This window comes from Cyprinus carpio, chromosome A5, assembly GCF_018340385.1.
Source record: "Cyprinus carpio isolate SPL01 chromosome A5, ASM1834038v1, whole genome shotgun sequence".
Lineage (NCBI taxonomy): Eukaryota > Metazoa > Chordata > Actinopteri > Cypriniformes > Cyprinidae > Cyprinus > Cyprinus carpio.
In genome coordinates this window covers 37149659-37174117 of record NC_056576.1, presented here as the reverse complement: position 1 = coordinate 37174117, position 24459 = coordinate 37149659, and the positions used below count along the sequence as shown (strand labels likewise).

At 34.4% G+C, this 24459-nt stretch overlaps 2 protein-coding genes across 2 annotated transcripts; one reads left to right on the top strand and one right to left on the bottom strand.

The window, feature by feature from the left end:
* The first annotated feature begins 5 nt into the window (after positions 1–5).
* LOC109111010 (U4/U6.U5 tri-snRNP-associated protein 2-like) lies at positions 6–9427 on the top strand. The gene is made up of 13 exons (XM_042757140.1): positions 6–197; positions 800–881; positions 953–1047; positions 1128–1263; positions 2453–2606; positions 3664–3889; positions 4085–4159; positions 4263–4330; positions 5147–5335; positions 7430–7572; positions 7675–7810; positions 7898–7984; positions 9105–9427. Exons 1-13 carry the CDS (start codon positions 146–148, stop codon positions 9156–9158), a joined length of 1497 nt encoding a protein of 498 aa, XP_042613074.1. The 5' UTR covers positions 6–145; the 3' UTR covers positions 9159–9427.
* Positions 9428–9809: 382 nt separating this feature from the next.
* Positions 9810–18505, bottom strand: LOC109058350 (prosaposin-like). The gene is made up of 9 exons (XM_042757423.1): positions 18346–18505; positions 18030–18088; positions 17114–17188; positions 16612–16728; positions 16195–16347; positions 14696–14879; positions 12797–12939; positions 10228–10305; positions 9810–10142 (listed from the first exon to the last, which is right to left on the bottom strand). The coding sequence occupies exons 1-9, from the start codon at positions 18395–18397 to the stop codon at positions 10113–10115; spliced, it is 891 nt and encodes a 296-aa protein (XP_042613357.1). The 5' UTR covers positions 18398–18505; the 3' UTR covers positions 9810–10112.
* Between the last annotated feature and the right edge of the window lie 5954 nt (positions 18506–24459).

Below are 24459 nucleotides of genomic sequence, written 5' to 3'. Positions count from 1 at the left end.
GACAAACCAAGTGAATGTGTTTTCTCCCGGGTTACTGTGCTCTTGGCCACCCGATTTTAGAGCGGAAGTGAAGGCAGGAGTAGCTTCGTGACACTCGCAGAAGTGTTCATTCAGCAGCGAATTCGCGTGTGTTTTTACACGTAAAATGATCGCAGGCGTGAAACGGGAGAGGGACGTTGATGAAGACGAAGAGGAAGGTATGTTTGGAGCGTTTCCGAGCGCGATAGCTCAGCAGTTAGTCTTCAGAACGAGGTTTAAATAATCCGCGGCGTAGTCGCTGAAACACATTTACTGTCACGCATTCAGCAGATGCTTTCATCTAAAGCAGCTTAGAAATGATCACTAAACAAGATACTGATCTTAAAGAGATTGTGAATAACGTTATATACTCGTCAAAAGCATCATGATATCTATTTATGTGTATGTGTATGTTTATGTGTATGCTGGGTGTTGTGTGTTTTAGGGCGACTAGGTTTCTGAAAACCAGCAACATTTTCTACTTCAGTGACCAAAATATGATTGAAATTTCACTTCTTAGTATCCACATACAGAGACAATACTTTTTTATTTAGTAATTAGTAACCACTACAAATATAAACTTCATTAAAACCGTGTTATAGTATCAGAAAAGGGACTTTACACAATAAATGTGAGCAAGTGACAAATAAAACACAAATTACATTTTCACAAGTTGTGACTATGCTATGAACGGTAATTACATTATGGATTGGAGATCTGCATGTTTGGATGCTATTGCTGCAGAGTTGCACCTGTATCTCTTCACCTGTGGTCTTTGCAGAGGTGCGCGTGAAAGTGGGTCGTTCTCATGGTGTGGAAGACAGAAGAAGCCGCCACTGTCCGTATCTGGACACAATCAACAGGTAAACCAGTGACCGAGAGCGTCTTCATCACAGTGTCTTCGGCTATAACACGCACTCTTTTCTTTCTTTAGGAGTGTTTTGGATTTTGACTTTGAGAAGCTTTGTTCAATCTCGCTCTCTCATATTAACGTCTACGCCTGTCTGATCTGTGGGAAGTATTTCCAAGGTAAGCGTGAGCGATAACCTTATTTATCTGACTCACCATTAATCACTTAAACAAAAAAATTTAAAATGTGTCTCTGTCAGGTCGAGGTCAGAAGTCTCACGCGTACATCCACAGCGTTCAGTTCGCGCACCATGTTTTCCTGAATCTCCACACTTTAAAGTTTTACTGCCTGCCGGACAATTATGAGATCATCGACTCCTCGTTAGATTACATCACTTTTATCTCATTACAGTGAAAAGCAGGGATATGCCGGTATCACCTGTTGCGATTAATTGATAATGTTTTGTCACGGTAGCAGTATTATCACGGTTTGAAATTAAGTTTCAAAAAAAGGGGTCATAATACAGTAAAACAGGTTTAACTTTTTCTGATAACAAAAATAAATGAGCATTTAAATATTATAAAGCAATACAAAAGTTTTACACCATTAAAGTGCAAAAGAACTTTAAAGACCCTAGGTTTCACTTTACAATAAGACCTCATTAGTTAACATTAGTTAATGCATTAACCATGCACAATGAGCAATAGCTATTTACTACAGAAGTTATTAATCTTTGTTAAAAAATACAAGCTCATTAAATAACAAAGTTGCAACTTTTGATTTTAATGTGTTATTAAATATCGGAATACAAGATTAATGAATGTTCAGAAGAATTTTTCATTGGCAGTTTGTTAACTAAAGAAGCCCTAATGCAGGGATCTCCAACCCTGCTCCGGAGAGCTACCGTCCTGAGATTTCAGTTCGGTAACACACCTGCCTATATTTATCAAGACACTCTACATCTTGCTTAGTGGGTTCAGGGTGTGTTTGATTGGGGTTTGGACCTAAAATCTGCAGGGCGGTAGCTCTCCAGTTGGAGACCCCTGCCCTAATGTAAAGCAATGATGATTAAAATGGAAAAAATTTATGTGTATAAATATTATTTTTATATTATTTAAATGTTTAGAAAGTAGCAGCTCTTTTATTTATGGGGTTTCCAGGATAAGAGCTGCATTTTCTGCAGCGCCACTGCTGTCAGAGAGTGAATGTGCTTTTCATTCAGCGCTTCTCTCACGCTCCATGTGCTTCTCGTGCGTGCTTGTTTACATCAGAGCGTGCACACTCTCTTTAGTACAGCGGCGTTGTGCATTTTGACTAGTTGATGGGAAAAGTTTTCTTAAAATGCATTCCAGATTCTGAATAATTTGTAATATAAATTATTCTCGGTATTTAGAAGTGCCCACGATAACAATATCGCGCATATTCATTACCGCGATATATAAAGTGCTGATGATGTGGTGTAGAACAGCTCTGCTAGAAGACCTGCATCTCTGATTCTCTATTCCTGAATCTCTTCAACCCAGTATACAGCTCTGCTAGAAGACCTGCATCTCTGATTCGCTTCTGCTTGGTTTCTTTGTTCCAGTATGTGCTGAAGCCCACGTTCACCAAACAGCATATCGCTGGTTTGGATAAGCATGGGAAGCTGTACAGAGCCTACGATGGCACGACCTATCTTCCAGGAATTGTGGGTCTGAATAATATCAAGGCCAATGACTACGCTAATGTGGTTTTGCAGGTAAGATGAGCGACCAGTTATTAATGTTATCTTCGTGTTCTTCTCTCACAGCTTTAATGTGCAGAGATGGCTTTGAGTGAGTCTTTGTTGCAGTGTAATTATACGTTTAAGTACTGAGTAATATTAATTAACTGCATGTACTTACTGTATGGTTAGGGTGAGGGTTAGTTGCATGTAATGATCCATGATTTATTGTTGTTGCTGTAGTTAGTGCATGTAAGATGTGACGAGGACAATGGGAAATAAAGTGATAGCTTGATTTTTCTATTAAATTTTTTCCAAAAAACTCTCATGCTGCAGTCACAACCAGAAACTTGTTTGGATACAATAAATAAACTGTATTTTTGGATTAAAATAAGCTTTAACGTCACATACTCCTTGATTTATTCAAATTTTTAACTGTTTTTATATGCTCTTTGTTTCTGTTCACTCAAAAAAATTGCCTAAATAAAATAAATACTATATATATATGTATATGTATATATGTGTGTGTGTGTGTGTGTATATGTGTATATATACGTGTGTGTGTGTGTGTGTGTTTGAATTGCTTATGAATTTCCATCAATTTGGATCACACAGTTTTAACAAACTTATAAACTTAATGTGATGCATGTCACTCATACATAAAAGAAATGGGTAAGATTTCTGCGCTCAGAAAATTCATGGTTAATTATTAAAGTTTTGATTTTATTGAAATAATCGTATTTGCAAAATCCATTTAATCTGTTGCTTAAAATTGGCACAAATCTGTTCATTATGAAAACAATAACATGTATTCAGTATTCAATATGCGGTTAGTTCAAATGCATGTGAAGATTGAGATTGGATTTATTAATGATAAAAACTGATAAACCTGCTTATTGTGTATTTAAAACACGTTCTTTTTATTAGTGCTTTTACAGAAATCTGACCTGTTTCATTCAAGCATGACTGACAAATATGCATCACATAAATACAAATGTTTGAATCTTAAATTCAGGAATAAATATAGTTTTGAGAGTACTATGTCACCACATGTTTCTCTCTCTCTCTCTTTCTCTCTCTCTCTCTCTCGTAGGCTTTGTCAAACGTGCCGCCTCTGCGGAACTACTTCCTCGAGGAGGAGAACTATCGCAGAATCCGCCGGCCGCCGGGTGACATCATGTTTCTGTTGGTGCAGCGCTTCGGCGAGCTCATGCGCAAGCTCTGGAACCCGCGTAACTTCAAAGCCCACGTGTCGCCGCATGAAATGTTGCAGGCCGTGGTGTTGTGCAGCAAAAAGACCTTTCAGATCACTAAACAAGGTGGAACACCAAACCCTCGAGAATATTAGTGCACTGAATACTGTCAGATAGTTTTTCCTGAGCTGCTGTTACATGTTTAGTTCAGAAAGTGGTGTAGTATGAGTAGTGTGCTAGTATGCCAATCAGACAGCAGCCTCTGTTATTCCAGTTGAACAAGAGCTTGTGCTTTTTAACCTGGTGCTCGTTGCTCTCTAGGGGACGCTGTTGACTTTCTGTCCTGGTTCCTGAATGCACTGCACGGTGCTCTTGGTGGGACAAAGAAGAAATCATGTGAGTTCTTGTTTTGATGTAGATGTGATAAGAGGTGTGTGTTTGTGCTGTTCCTCCTCCTCAGGTGTGAAATCCGCTCAGCTGATGTGTTTCTCTTTTATAGCCATCCTCACCAAGGTGTTTCAGGGGTCCATGCGGATCTTCTCAAAGAAGCTTCCTCATCCAGATTTGGTAGGTGTCTGCTGGACAGTTCCTTACATCAATCACTGCCTGATTTTGTGCATGCTAAATCATTCAAAGGGGTACTATATTGGATATAGTTGATTATAAAACAGATAGTTCCGGTCCTTGGTTCTGATTGGCTGAGCCAATGTTCAAAGCCGTTGTAAATTACTCTAAAAACATATGCCTTTGTTTATGTTTGTGTGTTGCTCGGCAACCACTTTGTTGCAACAACAGCTGATTCTGAAGAACTACTTTGTTTGGTGGAAGAATACTTTGTTTGTTTGTATTAATATCATCATTACAGTTTATTTGCTCGTGTCGTGCCTAACAACGCCCCTTAGCTGTTATAAATTCACTGTAAACCACGGCTTCTTGGGGCTTATTGCTTATTGCTTTAATTGTCACTCACCTGCAGTTAACCCAATTAATGCTGCCGTTTCAACGTAACAAACAAATCAGGTGCTGTGAAGCAAAAGGCTTTTAAAATAAATATTAAGCAGCACAATAGTTTGATAATATATCAGTATATTAGAATGATTTCTGAAGATCATGTGACTCTGAAGACTGCAGTAATGATGCTGAAAATACAGCTGCACATCACAGAAATAAATTATGTTTTAAAGTATATTAAAATAGAAAACCGTTATTTTAAATTGTAATAATATTTCACAATATTGCACTTTTTTTTCTGTATTTTTGATCAAATAAATGCAGGCTTGACCAACATAAGAGACTTCTTGCAAAAACATTAAAAATAGTAATGTGTCTAAACTTTTGACTGGTATAAGTAAATATATACTAAATTTAAAATGTCTCTCACAGCCTCCAGAAGAGAAAGAAGCCCTTCTCCTTAAGGACGAGTACCAGGAGGAGATGTCCGAGTCCACCTTCCTGTACCTGACGCTGGATCTGCCCACCGCACCCCTCTACAAAGATGAGAAGGAGCAGCTCATCATTCCTCAGGTCCCTCTCTTCAACATCCTGGCCAAGTTCAACGGAAACAACGAGAAGGTGCGGACTCACTGTCACTCCTGCTTTCTGTGTCCCTTTTGTTTGCTTGTCATTATTTTAGGTTATTTATATTCTGCATTATCCACTAGCCTCAGCATGGTGTGTTGCATTTCACCGGAAGCAGTGTTGTTATTAACTAAAACTGAACCTGTTACAAATGGTTTTGTTTATTGAAATAATCTGAAATATGGCAACTTACTGAAAGACGTACTAAAATGACTAAAAATGAAACTAAAATACATTAAAGCTTAATATAGAAAAACAATAATATAGGCTTAAACTAAACTCAAATGTTAATTGAGAATGTAAAAATAAGTGCAAATTCGAAATATTAATAAATACTACAATATCATGTAAGTACTGCTAAAATAACACTAAGTGGAAGAGCTTTTTGGTTTTATTACAAAATGTGTTTATTTATTTTTTACCCCTTTTTTGCTTTCAGCAACTTCAATAGCTGTAGCAGTAGTATGAAATATACAGTACAGGTCAAAAGTTTGGAAACATTACTATTTTTAATGTTTTTGAAAGAAGTTTCTTCTGCTCATCAAGCCTGCATTTATTTGATCAAAAATACAGAAAAAACAGTAATATTGTGAAATATTATTACAACTTAAAATAATAGTTTTCTATTTGAATATACTTAAAAAAAATAATTTATTCCTGTGATGCAAAGCTGAATTTTCAGCATCATTACTCCAGCCTTTCAGTGTCACATGTAACATCCAGTCTATCACATGATCATTTAGAAATCATTCTAATATTCTGATTTATTATGAGTGTTGGAAACAGTTCTGCTGTCTAATATATTTGATGAATAGAAGGTTAAAATAGAACTGCATTTATTCAAAAAAAAAAAATAATCTAATAATATATATTTCTAATAATATATTTTCTTTACTATCACTTTTTATCAATTTAACACATCCTTGCTGAATAAAAGTATTGCTTTTATTTTAAAAAAAAGAAAGAAAAAAAAATTACTGACCCCAAATTACTGACCAGTAGTGTATATTGTTATTACAAAATATTTATATTTTAAAAACATAGCTTCTTTTTCTTTTTTTTTTTTTTTTTTTTTTATTAAATCCAAGTATCCTAAAAAAGTATCACATGTTCTGAAAAAATATTAAGCAGCAGAACTGTTTCCAACTTTGATAATGAATCATCATATTAGAATGATTTCTAAAGGATCATGTGATAATGATCCTAAAAATTCAGCTTTGCATCACAGAAATAAATGATAATTTAAAGTATAATAAATTTAAAAACAATTATTTTAAATTGTAATAATATATCACAATATTACATTTTTTTCTGTATTTTTGATCAAATAAATGCAGGCTTGATGAGCAGAAGAAACTTCTTTCAAAAACATTAAAAATAGTAATGTTTCCAATCTTTTGACCTGTACTGTATATTTTGTAAACATTAGTATGATTTAAGTTTTACTGACTTATGTTGCAAGTAAAATACAGTGTCAGCGTTGTAATATTGTTTGAAGAGAATTCCTTCAGGAGGCCAAATTGTGAATTGTGTCCCATGGAGCACAAAACCAGTCTTAAGTGTCAATTTTTCTAAATTGAAATTATGTCATCTGAAAGCTGAATAAATAATATTTCCATTGATTTATGGTTTGTTAGGATCGGGCAATATTTGCCTGAGATACAACTATTTGAAAATCTGGAATCTGAGGGTGCAAAAAAAAAATAAAAAAATCCAAATATTGAGAAAATCATCTTTAAAGTTGTCCAAATGAATTCTTAGCAATGCATGTTACTGATCAAAAATTAAGTTTTGATATATTTACGGTAGGAAATTTACAAAATATCTTCATACATGATCTTTACTTAATATCCTAATGATTTTTGGCATAAAAGAAAAATCAATAATTTTGACCCATACAATGTATTTTTGGCTATTGCTACAAATATACCCCAGCGACTTAAGACTGCTTTTGTGCTCCAGGGTCACCATTATTTTTGTGGAAAATGCTTGATATTGAACATGCCAATTAAAGTATTTTCTTCTAAAATGTCATGTCAAATAATATTATTAATATTTGATAAATGATCACCTCTGACTTTGTCCCAGGAGTACAAGACGTACAAAGAGAACTTTCTGAAAAGGTTCCAGCTCACCAAACTTCCTCCGTACCTCATCTTCTGCATCAAGCGATTCACCAAGAACAACTTCTTTGTGGAGAAGAACCCGACCATTGTCAACTTCCCCATCACGTATGTGACCAGCAGCGCTCAGGATGAAGACCTTACACTCTTTCAGACATTTCCGCACTCTCTGTAAATGCATTTTGAAATGTTCTTGTTGTGAAAACACAGGAACGTTGATTTGCGCGAGTACCTGACAGAAGAGGCGCAGGTTACAGAGAAGATCACCACCTACGACCTGGTGGCCAATATAGTTCACGATGGAAAGCCCACTGAGGGATCCTACAGAATCCATGTTCTGCATCACGTGAGTGTGTCGCCGGCGCTTGAATCCAGTCAGAGCACTGGTGTTGGGATGGTTTATGTAATCTGGGTGCTTTGTGATGTGTGACAGGGCACAGGGAAGTGGTACGAGCTTCAAGACCTGCAGGTGATTGATATCCTTCCACAGATGATCACGCTCTCAGAGGCTTACATACAGGTTTGCTGCTCATTCCTTACATTTGTCATCCGCTAATAATAGTTGATGGGGTTGGCTCAGTAAAAGGTGGATATTACATTAAAAATGTAGTTTTATTGACATAAAATTCACACTGATTTGGTTTGCTTTTGATGTTTTGGTCACGTGGCAGCAATTTGATTACATACAGAATCATACAGAAAAAAAGCCCAATGAAAAATGAGCTTCCATGTTAAACATCAGACGACTTTTTAGTTATTTTCAGCACTTGTTGATTATCAGGAGCACTGGTTTCGTCTTTATCTGACATCCTTGTCAGTGAATAATGCACACATTTTTTTAATGCATTTGATGAAATGTTATAATTGAGGTACTGTTGTGGACTTCATTTTATTAGATCGCATTGCATCACATAAGATGATGCTGGAATCATTGCCTTCCAAAAGCTTGTTTATTTATAAATCACAGGGTTTTTACAGCTAATGAAGGTAAATTTAAGACTTTAGAACTTAAGACCAATTAAAAAGAGGAAAAATTAAACAATACCTTGTCCTTTAAATTTAAATAGCTACATAATGGAGTTGTATTGGCAACATTCCAACCAGTGTTATAATATATATACAGTATATTGAATATTTTTGTTTTGAAATTTTTAAATGAAAGTAAGCTGTTTTGTTGTTTTTCTAATTTTGAGTTTTAAAAATGTTTTATGTAATATGTATATTATTACCTTGTGTATAAATATAACACGTGATTATTTTTGTAATTTTTTTTTTTTTTACTACATAATTAAACTAAATGAAAATAAGAAATGTTACCTAATTAAATAAAAATTAAAGTAGTCTTATATATATATATATATATATATATATATATATATTTTTTTTTTTTTTGTAATATGTGGTGTTTTCAATATTGATTTCAGGATGTTTTGATATCTATTTTGGAAAACAAGACAAAAATACAGAGTAGGATTTTTTTTTATTTTGGCAGTGCATGCAACATTTAATGTCATCACTTCATGAATTGAAGACTTTCTGATCTTTAATTTGTGGAAAGGCATTTAAAGACTTTAAGACTTGCAGAAGCCCTCCTAAATCTTCATCACCCAGCCTTATTTCACCTGATTTTTCTTTTGCAGATTTGGAAGAGACAAGATAAAGACGATGGAGCAGAAAACCATACTGGGGCGTAGAAGACCCGAACACACAGCAGTGGTGAGATGTAAAGTCGTGTCTGTTCAGGCCTGAATGAAAGGCTTTGAGAGACTGGGTTACAATGAGAGAAGACATTAAACTAAAACCCTGATCCGTTTTATTTCATGCAACTGCTGAAAAGTCTGTAAGGTGATTATAACTCCGGTGATCTTCTGTAATTATTTCAGTTTAATCATGACTGTTCCTTTGCCTTTGAAGTGTAGTATGTTTGTAGTATGAGACCTTTTTATTAAAGATTTCAGTCTGATATACAGTGTCTTTCATTCATTCAGCTCTGTAGAATAACCAGTATAGAGAATAATAAACTAGTTAATTAAAATAGAACATGCATTTGTTTGATGTCTTGTCTGTTGTGTAATTTATATGCGATGGAAATTGCACAGAAATGTGTATGGGTTTTTCTTGGTGAAATTAATAATAGGACTAAGTGGTTTTTGAACAACACAAAGATTACATTTTCTTTCATTCTACCTTATTTCTTTCAGAGATTTGTTAATGTTTTCTGCCTATATAAGTGAAGATAATAGTAAAAGACTCTGTTAAGAGAGTTTAATATTTTACTCTAAATGTCATTTAAAAAAAAAAAAAAATCACAAGCGCTTTTCTCCCAATGAACTGCTTACAACACCTTAAAATGTGAATCTGTTTATTTCTGCATCATCTCAACACAAAAATGAGGAAGCAGTGATTTTATATAATGTTACAGGATGCACACAGTGTTAGGATTTCCTATGTTAAGTTGACTAGTTTAGTATTAAATGTTTACCCAGTGTGGCACATGAAGGTCATTTGAAACAGACTGCACGGTGATCGTCTCCTCTCGTATACTGTATGTCTCAAAGTCCCCTCGGTTCTGTGTGTGGAGAGAAGAAGCTTGATCGAGGAAAGTAAGAAGGTTGTTGCTTTTTCTGATCCAGTCTGATGGATTGCTTTCATCTGGGTCCCCGGCAGAGGTAATCATCCTGTTGAAACACATCAGAATCTTTAGGACACACAAACCTGGTCAACAGCCCCGAAGTAAAGTTCATTCAAATGAGTAGTTATTACCTCACATGCTGTGATTGGTGGTCGTTTCCCATCACTCTTCAGGAGCCTGTGACCATGAAGCTTCACAAAGCCTTCACACTGAAAAACGCTTCTCTCTTTTAAAAAAAAAAACGCTTCTAATAGTCTGACTAGTTCTGTTTTTGTTAGTACATGCGTCTCTTTTAAAGATCAGTGCAGGTGTATACTTCACATCTTTGAATTCAGATTGCTGTTCAAATCATTGATATTTAAAAAAAAAATCCCATTTCATGTGTCTTTAACTACTGTGTGCAAACATTAAAATGTATAATTTAATACAATGCACTTATTGTGTACATACATTTTTCTCATTGTACTCCGTTTCAAAAGTACATTAAGTACACTGTTGACCCTTAACCCACTATTAACCCTAACCATACCACCAAACCTGTCCCTAACCTCAATAGGGACCGAAGTGTTTTACAATGCAATATGAACATTAGTGCATTCTACCGAACAATTTTACGTAAGTTCATAGTAGTTAAAGACATCTTATATAGAGTGGGTCCGAGGCTTTTATAATGTATTGTGTTTTTTGTGATCATTACTCGAGGAATAGTGTTAGGATGGAGAGGTGGCACATCTTCCTGGAGAAGGTCAGAGGTCTGGATCTCAGTTGCATTGTGACCAAAATGAAACTGAGAGAGGATCGCCAGTATCTTACAGGAATCACAGTCCGTTTGCTCTGAGGACACTGGAGAGGACACATAAAATACATATTATTCACGATCACAGTGCAGTTTACACACCGAAAGAACGATTCTTGAATTAGTTCTGGCCTGAGAAAATCAAACTTTCCACGGCAAGCACAACATCAGGATATAATTTAAATAACAGTGTTTTGAAAAAAAGCCCACACGATGCATTTTTTGTCGTCAGCACAGTCTGCATGCAGCTTGATTTGTGTCCAAGCAAACAACAGCACATCACGAGCGATCTGTGCGCTCAGACACAAAGGGCCGACGGGAAGTGTGCAAGAAATCTATTTCAATACAATTAGCTTATATTTTGTAAATTGTGTTTTAAAATTTGCACATCATTGCATTGTGTTTTAGGGTTAACGTAAATGTTTGTAAAATGAATAGTTTAGTTTATTTAAAAACCACATTTACAACAACCTTGGTTGATCAAAGTGCTGTACAAAATTGTGTAGGTCCATCACGCAAATTAAAATAGACAATCACCAGATGTTAAAAGCACAGGAGTACAAGGTTTTTAAAAGGTTTTTAAACTCAGGCACTGTAGTCACTGTTCTGATAGATGATGGCAATTTGTTCCATAACTTGATGGAACTTGACAGACAGAAAATGACTGAATAGATAATGTCCTGGTAGCAAATTACCTGTACAAATTTTTATTTTTTATTTTTTATTTTTTTACACAGTCAATGTGCGAGTGATTTGTCTACTTGAAAACAAAGGTCCAATAAATAGGCTTACACACACACACACAAAGTTCTATTTTGTAAATATCCAAACGTTTAAATTATTTATTTATTAATCTTTGCAATAAGACTGTGGTCACTATCCTATGGAAGCCTGTTTCCGCCACTGAATTTAAAAAAAGAAAAAAAAAAGAAGGTTATTATGACTTTTTACCTCACAATCCTGACTTTTTTTTTTTCACAGCATTGTGAGATATAAACTTGCAATTGCGAGTTATAAAGTCCAATTTAAGGGGGAAAAAAGACAAGATATGTTCCCAGTTCTGTATCGCAGTCTTGACTTTATAACACGCAATTGAGAGTTTATAGTCCTATCTCACAATTCTGAGAAAACAAATCAGAATTGCTAGTTTGTATCACGCAATTCTGAGATAAAATGTGTTCCGAGAAAAAAAGTCAGAATTGTGAGAAAAAACGCAACAACCACCTTTTATTCATTCACTGAAACAAACTTCCATACACAAACTATTATCCTGATCTCATGAGAAAACTCAACTGTTTTATGAGGTAGAGATTTGTATTTATTTGCATGATGCGATTCATATAAAAACAAACCTCACATGCTTTGATTTGGTGGTCGTTTCCCATCACTCTTCAGGAGCCTGTGACCATGAAGCTTCACAAAGCCTTCACACTAGGACAGAAAAATGGAAAAACGCTTCTAAGAGTCTGACTAGTTCTTTTTTGGTAGTACATGCGTCTCTTTTAAAGATCAGTGCAGGTGTATACTTCACATCTTTGAATTCAGATTGCTGTTCAAATCATTGATATTTAAAAAAAAAATCCCATTTCATGTGTCTTTAACTACTGTGTGCAAACATTAAAATGTATAATTTAATACAATGCACTTATTGTGTACATACATTTTCTCATTGTACTCCGTTTCAAAAGTACATTAAGTACACTGTTGACCCTTAACCCACTATTACCCTAACCATACCACCAAACCTGTCCCTAACCTCAATAGGGACCGAAGTGTTTTACAATGCAATATGAACATTAGTGCATTCTACCGAACAATTTTACGTAAGTTCATAGTAGTTAAAGACATCTTATATAGAGTGGGTCCGAGGCTTTTATAATGTATTGTGTTTTTGTGATCATTACTCGAGGAATAGTGTTAGGATGGAGGTGGCACATCTTCTGGAGAAGGTCAGAGGTCTGGATCTCAGTTGCATTGTGACCCAAATGAAACTGAGAGAGGATCGCCAGTATCTTACAGGAATCACAGTCCGTTTGCTCTGAGGACACTGGAGAGGACACATAAAATACATATTATTCACGATCACAGTGCAGTTTACACACCGAAAGAACGATTCTTGAATTAGTTCTGGCCTGAGAAAATCAAACTTTCCACGGCAAGCACAACATCAGGATATAATTTAAATAACAGTGTTTTGAAAAAGCCCACACGATGCAATTTTTGTCGTCAGCACAGTCTGCATGCAGCTTGATTTGTGTCCAAGCAAACAACAGCACATCACGAGCGATCTGTGCGCTCAGACACAAAGGGCCGACGGGAAGTGTGCAAGAAATCTATTTCAATACAATTAGCTTATATTTGTAAATTTGTTTTAAAATTTGCACATCATTGCATTGTGTTTTAGGGTTAACGTAAATGTTTGTAAAATGAATAGTTTAGTTTATTTAAAAACCACATTTACAACAACCTTGGTTGATCAAAGTGCTGTACAAAATTGTCATAGGTCCATCACGCAAATTAAAATAGACAATCACCAGATGTTAAAAGCACAGGAGTACAAGGTTTTTAAAAGGTTTTTAAACTCAGGCACTGTAGTCACTGTTCTGATAGATGATGGCAATTTGTTCCATAACTTGATGGAACTTGACAGACAGAAAATGACTGAATAGATAATGTCCTGGTAGCAAATTACCTGTACAAATTTTTATTTTTTATTTTTTATGTTTTTACACAGTCAATGTGCGAGTGATTTGTCTACTTGAAAACAAAGGTCCAATAAAATAGGCTTACACACACACACACAAAGTTCTATTTTGTAAATATCCCAAACGTTTAAATTATTTATTTATTAATCTTTGCAATAAGACTGTGGTCACTATCCTATGGAAGCCTGTTTCCGCCACTGAATTTAAAAAAAGAAAAAAAAAAGAAGGTGAAGGTTATTATGACTTTTTACCTCACAATCCTGACTTTTTTTTTTTCCACAGCATTGTGAGATATAAACTTGCAATTGCGAGTTATAAAGTCCAATTTAAGGGGGAAAAAGACAAGAAGATGTTCCCAGTTCTGTATCGCAGTCTTGACTTTATAACACGCAATTGAGAGTTTATAGTCCTATCTCACAATTCTGAGAAAACAAATCAGAATTGCTAGTTTGTATCACGCAATTCTGAGATAAAATGTGTTCCGAGAAAAAAAGTCAGAATTGTGAGATGAAATGTCGCAATTACCTTTTTTTACACAGTCGGAAACAAACTTCCTTACATACTACTATCATCATCATCACAAGAAAAAACAACAACTTTATTATGAGGTAGAGATTTGTATTTATTTGCATGATGCGATTCATATAAAAACAATTTTTTTTAGAATAAAGAGAAAGCAAGAAGCTTTAACTGTCAGAGTGTAGGCAGAAAACATTGTGATTGCACAAATTCATCTGAATCAGCCACTAATCCACCAAAACGTAAAATGTTATGTTACAAATTGCCTTAAAATTGACATTTTTATACATTTGGTGACTTATGCTGTGTTCACACCAAACGCGAATAGAGCGTCTGGCGCGAATGATTTCAATGTTAAGTCAATGTAAAGACGCGTTTACGCGCGTCTGGAGGTCTCGCGGCCAAAATACAGCATTCAAATTAAAATTTCATATCACACAACATAAATTTGACGCTCTATTCGCGTTTGGTGTGAACGCAGCATTACACTGCATTCAAAGTACATGTTTTTATTTCAGATTTCAGTTCATGCTACAGGAAGAAAGACTGTGTTGTGCTGCTGTCCTTCACGTTACTCACCTGACAGTGGCGTCTGTGGGAAGAGACACAGGCCCAGCGCGCTGCAGATGGCATGTGGAGGGAGGGAGGACAACAGCAGATCAATCAGCTGCTTTCCGTACGTTTCTACAAAGTTGTCACACATGTCCTTGTATTGCGAAGGCAAATAGTCACAGATTTTCTCCAGAAGGTTCACTACAGCCTCCTACAAGTCAAGCAAGCAAAACAGAAAATAACCCAGGAGCAGTTTATAGTCAGGCGTTTTGCTGATCAATGACATTATGAACATTTTACACTTCTTGAAATGTGAACTAGATTTCCAACAGAAGAGGTCTTACTTCATTAATAACATACAGAAACAACATACCTAATTTACTTAAAAATAAAAAAAAAAAAAAACAAAAATTATAGACTTGAACAGAAAAAAAAAAAAAAAAATATGATAACACAAGTCATGGCAGTCGTATTAAATATGCATGATGTGAATTAAGTCATGGCTGAAGGGCATTGTTAGGCACGATGCACGATGGGGTGCCATTTTGCTGAAATTTTCAGTGAAAATCTTGAATAAAATGTTATTTGTTAAAGTAATGAAAGACGATATTTTATTTAACTTAAATGAGATCAAAATGCATTTCATTATTCCAACAGCTCAGCCTTCAACATTACTGTCACAGACACAGTCACATGGCCAGAAAAGGACAGAAAAGAACATTAAAATAAAGTGAACAAACAGAGATTGGAAAGCTTAACCTTTCATTTTTAGTGAATTTTACATAGGCGTATAATGTTCCCATTTTATATAAAATATACAAAAAATTAATTTACCTTAATGGAATAAAAAGTTAAAAAAGAACAGCATTTAGCTGAAATAGAAATCTGTTGCAACATAATAAAGTCTTTACTGTCACTTTTGTTCAATGCAATGCATCCTTGCTGAATTAAATTATTAATATCTTTAATTTCATTCCAGAAAACAAATCCTACTGACCCCAAACTTTTAAAGGTGGTGTATTATGTCACAAAAGATTTCTATTTCAGATAAATATTAATGTCCTTTTTAACTTTATATTCATTAAAAAATCCTGAAAAACAAACAAAAAAAAAAAAACAACAACAGCGTTTTAACTGTATCTTGAGCAGCGATTCAGCATAGAATGATATCTGAAGATCATGTGACACTGAAGGCTAAAATAGTTTTTTTTTGTATCACTACTATGTTTAAAATATCTTGGGTTAAGATTTTGGTCGTATCGTGCAAACCTAAGACATTTAATTAAGAAGTCGATCAACTTTAGTCCTCAAGTGTGCAAGCAACCCAAGGAACGAGACACTGATTGACGGTGCATAGAGGGAAAAAAACATCTTTTTGATGCTTACCTAAAATAAACCCAGAGTTTGGACTCTAAATATGACTCTAAATTTTTTGTTGTCATTGCAAAACAATGATTCAGAGGGTCTAAGTGATGTTTACTTTAAATCTAAACCCATTAATATCAGACTCAAGTGTAATCTTTGACCTGTCTAACACGTACCTCTTGACTAGTTCCTCTTGAAGGCTTTGCATAGAGTGAACCCTGCTCATTCAGACCAACAGTGAGCTCTGACGGTGCGTTTCTCTCAGACTGGCTGCCACACAGTCCCAGCATTGAGCATATGTCACCGTTTTGATTCTGCAATGAGGGAAAAAACAAGTGTTTTTCAGAGTATGTATTCTATGTAAGAATATATACAGTATTACTCATGTTTAGACATTTTAAGTATTTAGATTTAAGAAAGAAATTAAGTCAGACAGGGATGATAAATCTCCATTGTACTCAGTTTTGAATAGCACTGCAATATTCTATCAAATGTTCAATAACTGAAACCCCTGAAATTGTTCTGCTATTAGAATCTGAACCACTCACTGTCATGATGTTAAACTGAGAAGTACTCACTGCAAATGCACTGAAATGTCTGATAACCAAATGTACGTATGTCTTTGCTCCATTCATACACAGAGGGATGACGGGGTGTTCATAACAAAACTTGTCCAGAGATTTCTCAATAAGATGCTGTGAAGAGGGAACAATTCTGGATCAATGTATGAACAACTCTGAATCATTCGTAACAAACGTGTAGTTTAGCTGAAGTTTCTAATCAAAGCAATTTGTTGCAGCAAAAAAAGCAACTCAGCTTGCATTAAAATGTGAAACTAGCTTTCTCGTTTGAAATTAATGCAACTGCAACTTTCGCTTCTCTGAAACAGAAAATAGATATGAACTGGCATGAGACTGTGTTACAATGCACGCATTCACTTGGTCTGGCATATAAATAAAATTAAGAAAATGTGCAATTGAAACTATGGACTGAAATGACTTAAACATTGATTTACCAAGAGTGTTCAAATGACTTTCAATAGAATTTATATATTAGTAAATGTCACAAACACAGTTTTACCTGTGAGTCTTGACTGGAGAGGATTTCTGTCAGCAGCTGTACAGTCTTTTTACAGTCGGTGCACATGTTGTCCATCTAAAGGATGAGGACAGTGGAATATCATGTTGACTTACAGCCATCAAAGTTACATTCATGTCAACTATTTGATGCAATATTAATAAAACCGGACTAGATATTTAAGCCAATATCAATATTTGTGCATTTTAGTGCTTAGGCTGTATGGTAAAATGTGAGAAGGAATAGTGTTTGCCATGTGATACTGTTTCTAACATAAAACCACAAACTCTCACTACCTCTTTTTTGTATGGGTAAAAGAGAAACCTATCTTTACTAAAACGAAGGAAGTGTGAAAATTACCATATTTCTCAGATCTTCTTTTAAGGTTCACATGTTGGTATGATCTATTATTTTACACATTTACATATATTTAGTGGTTAAGTTGGAGTATTAAAAAAGAAAAGGTTTAGTTGACTTCTACACACCCTAGTCTAGTTCCTGTACAAATGTTCAATTTCCCCTTTTATTTTCCCATAGGGAAAAAACAAAGAGTAATCTCTTGAAGTAACTTGGTTACTCACAAAGTAGTTGAAAGTGAAAACTGGTTATTAAAAGAAGAAAAAAAAAAAAACCCCAGAGTCTCCTCCAGCAACATTAACAATTGCAACGTGTGCTCGAGTTGTTAAAAGCATGTATGTTTCTACGAAGTAGACTATTAAATATAAATGAACTTAGACATGGTGTATGCTGGCATGCCAGTTTATAAACTAAATACAAATGTAGGCAATGTAATGGGATAGTAGTGGCATTCTCAGTTTATGAACAGTGTACACTTAGAACTGATCCACACAGAATATTTATTTTCATCTGCATTTTACTGTACATGCAAGTAGTGGTTTTTCAATCATTGGTCACTCACCATGTGAAGGCTGGGTGTTTGCGGTCCTGTGAGCTGAAGGTCTACACTTCTTGCCCATCCTATAGAGAAGCCAGAACATGTGAAGTATTTCTATATAAATAATATGGAATTTTATAAACTGCTTGACATATATATTCCTTGAAAATACCACAGAATCGACTGCCTTCGAGAAACCTTGCAGTCTACCCTTGAAGTATAATTTGACTCCGAACTTCTTTTTTTTTGGTAATATTTTGCATTTTAATTATTTGTTTAAATGGTTATGCACGCGCATATGTCATAGCCAGCTTTATTAAATATTTAAACTCTCTCTTACCTGAAGTCAGGGTAGAAGTGAAGAGAAAAAAAGTGACGAAGGCAAACTGCATGATGTTTTAATCAGTGCACCGCAGTGAATGTACCACAAACCTGAAGGCTCTGTGTTCAGCTGATAAACCACCCAAGTGTTTTATAGTATGTGATGAGGAAGTAGCTAGTTTAGCTAGTTTTTGCTTTAGGGACCGTCTGCAAATTTACCTCTCAGTACAAAACAAAGTCCAATAATTAATACAAATTATGTTTGCAACGCCATAGTAAATGCCTTGTGGGCAAACTGACAGAAAATATTTTACCAATATGTCGCTACAGACAATATCTCCCTTACTGTATGTACAGTACACACAAACTATTTTCTTTAAAAAATTACTATAATTCACTAAAAGTTTTTTTTTTTTTTAATGTTCCAAAGGTTGTAGTACATTTGTAGTTACAAGACTGACTTACTACAGGTGAAATTTTCCCTATATCTCCCTTACTGTACATACAGTACATATTTATTCTTAGAAAACAATTACTGTAATTCACCACAAGGGGTGTTTTATGTTCCAAAGGTTGTTTTACATTCCTAGTGGCCATACTGATTTACTTCAGGTGAAATTTTGCCAATATCTCCCGTAATGTACGTGCAGTACATAATTATTCTTTAAAAACAATTACTGTACATCACCAAAAGGGCCTTTCATGTTCCAAAGGTTGTAGTATGTTTGTAGTTACAAGACTGACTTACTACAGGTGAAAGTTTGCCAATATCACCCTTACAGTACAAACAGTACATAATTATTCTTTGAAAACAATTACTGTAATTCACCAAAAGTTTTTTTTTTTATGTTACAAAGGTTGTAGTACGTTTGTAGTTACAAGACTGACTTACTACAGGTGAAAGTTTGCCAATAGCTCCCTTACTGTACATACAGTACATAAAAAAAATCTTTGAATACAATTACTGTAAATCACCAAAAGGGTTTTTTATGTTCCAAAGGTTGTAATTTCCAAAGCCATCAAAGGTTGTAGTATGTTTGTAGTTACAAGACTGACTTACTACAGGTGAAATTTTGCCAATATCTCCCTTACTGTATGTACGGTAAATAATCATTCTTAGAAAACAATTACTGTGATTCACCACAAGGATTTTTTATGTTCCAAAGGTTGTAGTACATTCCTAGTGGCCAGACTGACTTACTACAGGTGACATTTTGCCAATATCACCCTTACTGTAAATACAGTACATAATTATTCTTAGAAAACAATTACTGTAATTAAACAGGGATGTTTTTCTTTTTTTATGTTCCAAATGTTGTAGTTCATTCCTAGTGGCCAGACTGATTTACTTCAGGTGAAATTTTGCCAATATCTCCCGTACTGTATGTGCAGTACATAATTATTCTTTAAAGACAATTACTGTAATTCACCAAAATGTTTTTTTTTTCGTGTTCCAAAGGCTGTAGTATGTTTGTATTTACAAGGCTGATTTACTACAGGTGAAATTTTGCCAATACCTTACTTGCTGTACGTACAGTACATAATTATTTTTTAAAAAACAATTACTGTAAATCACCAAAAGGGTATTTTTCATGTTCCACAGGTTGTAGTATGTTTGTAGTTACAAGACTGACTTACTACAGGTGAAATTTTGCAAATATCATCCTTACTGTACATACAGTAAATAATTAATCTTAAAAATTAATGTAATTCGCGAAAAAAAGTTTTTTTTTTCATGTTCCAAAGTTTGCAGTACGCTCATAGTGAACAGACTGACTTACTACAGGTGAAATTTTGACAATAACACCCTTACTGTATGTACAGCACACACTATTTTTTATAAAAAACTGATTCACCAAAAGTTTTTTTCTTTTCATGCTCTGAAGGTTGAAGTACTCTCCTAATGGCCTTGGATTTTATAGCAGATTATTTATATTTACATTCATACTTATGTATGTATGTATGTGTGTGTGTGTGTGTGTGTGTGTGTGTGTGCGCGTGTGTTTGTGTTTGTATGTACAGTGCATGCATAATTATTAGGCACGTTGATATTCTGATCATAGTTTTTATTTTACCAAGCACATTTTACAAATCCCAAACCACATCAATCTTAATAACTACTATTAATTTGTATTTAATAATTTATAAATGATATATAATTGTCCATGAAGGCTGGAAGTGAAAATATTCATATATTCAGGTATGATTAATTATTACGAAGGTTTTCTTTAACCGATAAAATGAGGCAAAAAAAGTTAAGATTGATGTGGTTTGGAATTTTGTAAAATGTGCTCGGTTAAAAAAATATGATCAGCATATCAACTTGCCTAATAATTATGCACGCACTGTACACACACACACACACACACACACACACACACACACACACACACACACACACACACACACACACACACACACACACACACACACACACACATACTTGCATTTGTAGTTTATGGGGACTCTCCAGAGGTGTAATAGTTTATACTGTATGAACTGTATTTTCTATCATCCTACACCAACCCTAGACCAGTCTGGCCACTACGAATGTACTTCAACCTTTTGAACATAAAAAAAAAAAAACATTTGGTGAATTACAGTAATAGTTTTCTTAGAATAATTATGTACTGTATGTACAGTAAGGAAGATATTGGCAAAATCTCACCTGTAGTAAGTCATTCTCGTAGCTATAAATGTACTACAGCCTTTGGAATATGAAAAAAACCCTTTTGATCAATTAAAGTAATGGTTTTTGAAGATTAATTATGTACTGTATGTACAGTAAGGGAGATGGTGGCAAGATGCTACCTGTAGTAAGTCAGTCTGGCTACTAGGAATGTACTACAACTTTTGGAACATAAAGAAAACCTTGTGGTGAAACACAGTAATTGTTTTCTAAGAATAATTATATATGGTATGTACAGTAAGGGCGATACTGGCAAACTTTCACCTGTGGTAAGTCATTCTTGTAACTACAAACATAATACAACCTTTTGAACATAAAAACCACCTTATGGTGAATTACAGCAATTGTTTATTAAGAATAAACAAACACTATATACACAAAAAGTGATATATTCAAAAATCTACCACCTGTAATAAATCATTCTACTACAACAACAAAAAAAGTAAACAACCTTTTGAACACAAAAACCACCTTATGGTGAATTACAGTAATTGTTTTCTTAGAATAATTATGTACTGTGTGTACAGTAAGGGAGATGTTGGCTAAATTTAACCTGTAGTAATTCAATCTTGTAACTACAAATGTACTACAACCTTTGGAACATGAAAAAACCCTTTTGGTGATTTACAGTAATTGTTTATTAAGGATAATTATGTACTGTATGTACAGTAAGGGTGAAATTGGCAAACTTTCACCTGTAGTAATTCATTCTGGCCACTAGAAATGTACTACAACATTTGGAACATAAAAACCCAATTTGTTGAATTACAGTAATTGTTTTCTTAGAATAATTATGTACTGTATGTACAGTAAGGAAGTTATTGGCAACATCTCACCTGTACTAAGTCATTCTCGTAACTACAAATGTACTACAGCCTTTGGAACATGAAAAAAAAACTTTTGATCAATTAAAGTAATGGTTTTTGAAAATTAATTATGTACTGTATGTACAGTAAAGGTGATATTGGCAAACATTCACCTGAAGTAAGTCAGTCTTGTAATTACAAACGTACTACAACCTTTTAAACATAAAAAACACCTTACGGTGAATTACAGTAATTGTTTTCTAAGAATAATTATGTACTTTATATACAGTAAGGGAGATGTTTGCTAAATTTCACCTGTAGTAAGTCAGTCTTGTAACTACAAATGTACTGCTACCTTTGGAACATGAAAAAACCCTTTTGGTGATTTACAGTAATTGTTTTCTAAGAATAATTATGTACTGTATGTACAGTAAGGGTGATATTGGCAAACTTTCTCCTGTAGTAAGTCAGTCTTGTAACTACAAATGTACTACAACCTTTGGAACATAAAAAAACCCTTTTGGTGATTTACAGTAATTGTTTTCTAAGAATATATATTGTATATACAGTAAGGTTGATATTGGCAAAATTCCAGCTGTAGTGACTCAGTCTGGCCACTAGGAATGTACTACAGCCTATGGAACATGAAAAACCCTTTTGATCAATTAATGTAATGGTTTTTGAAGATTAATTATGTACTGTACGTAAGGTAAGGGTGATACTGGAAAGTTTTCACATGTAGTAAGTCAGTCTTGTAACTACAAATGTACTGCAACCTTTTGAACATAAAAACCACCTTATGGTGAGTTACAGTAATTGTTTTCTAAGAATAATTATGTACTGTATATACAGTAAGGAAGATGTTGGCTAAATTTCACCTGTAGTAAGTCAGTCTTGTAACTACAAATGTACTGTAACCTTTGGAACATGAATAAAACCCTTTTTGGTGATTTACAGTAATTGTTTATTAAGAATAATTATGTACTGTATGTACAGTAAGGAAGATATTGGCAAAATCTCACCTGTAGTAAGTCATTCTCGTAACTACAAATGTACTACAGCCTATGGAACATGAAAAAAAAAACTTTTTGATCAATTAAAGTGATGGTTTTTGAAGATTAATTATGTACTGTATGTACAGTAAGGGAGATTTTGGCTAAATTTCACCTGTAGTAAGACAGTCTTGTAACCACAAATGTACTACAATCTTTGGAACATGAAAAAACCCTTTTGGTGATTTACAGTTATTGTTTTTTTAAGAATAATCAAGTACTGTATGTACAGTAAGGGTAATATTGGCAAACTTTTCCCTGTAGTAAGTCAGTCATGTAACTACAAATGTACTACAACACAAGCAACATGAAAAAAAAAAAAATTCCCTTAATTACATTAAAATTAAATATTTTTTAAGAATAATTATATACTGTATGTACAGTAAGGGTGATATTGGGAAACTGTCACCTGTAGTAATTCAGTCTAGCCACTAGGAATGTACTACAACCTTTGGAACATGAGAAAACCCTTTTGGTGATTTACAGTAATTGTTTTCTTAGAATAATTATGTACTGTATGTACAGTAAGGAAGATATTGGCAAAATCTCACCTGTAGTAAGTCAGTCTTGTAACTACAAATGTACTACAACCTTTGGAACATGAAAAAAAACCCTTTTGGTGAATTACAGAAATTGTTTTCTAAGAATAATTATGTACAGTATGTACAGTAAGGTTGATATTGGCAAAAATTCAGCTGTAATAAGTCAGTTTGGCCACTAAGAATGTACTACAACATTTGGAATATAAAAAACACATTTGGTGAATTACAGTAATTGTTTCCTAAGAATAATTATGTACCTTTGTGTACAGTAAGGGAGATATTGGCAAAATCTCATCTGTAGTAAGTCTGGACACTAGGATACTACCACCTTGAACAGCCATTTGGGTACTTACAGTAGTTTTTTATGAACATAAATTGTGTACTGTACTGCATATATGAAGGAAGGTATTGTCAAAATCCCACCTGTAGTAAATCACTGTGAGTTATACACGCCTACAGTTTGGCAGTGTTTTATTTTAAATGTTAGAAGTCACGTTAAAATACATTGGACGTTTTAAACCCAATCGGTAGAATTGTCAGACGGTCCCTTACGCATCAAGCGCCGCTATAGCACGTCAAAGCTTTCTCCGGTTAAAACTGTCTTCTACAATACACTTAGGTGGTTTTTAAATAATATTTTCATGTCGATATAAAGTGGATGGAAGTGGTATCTTTAGGACTGTCGACTATAGAGCAGTGGCACTCGAAAGCGAATGTCTGGCGAATATCGAACCTAAAACTATCTTTACGCGCTTATTAAGACAGGCACATGAAAGGATATATTGAACAACAATAATTAATTGTGTATGAAGACATTCATTCAGAAGAATCTCTGCTCGGAGATAATTATACCTCTGTAATTTTGGCTAATATACTAAAGATACATTGTTTAGGAATCTGCATACACTTCTGCTCAAAAGTTTACATACCCTTACAGAATCTGCAAAAATGTTAATCATTTTAACAAAACAAAAGGGGATCATAAAAATTGCATGTACCGTCCTGAATAGTTGTTTACAATTAGTGCACAAGACAAAAAAATAA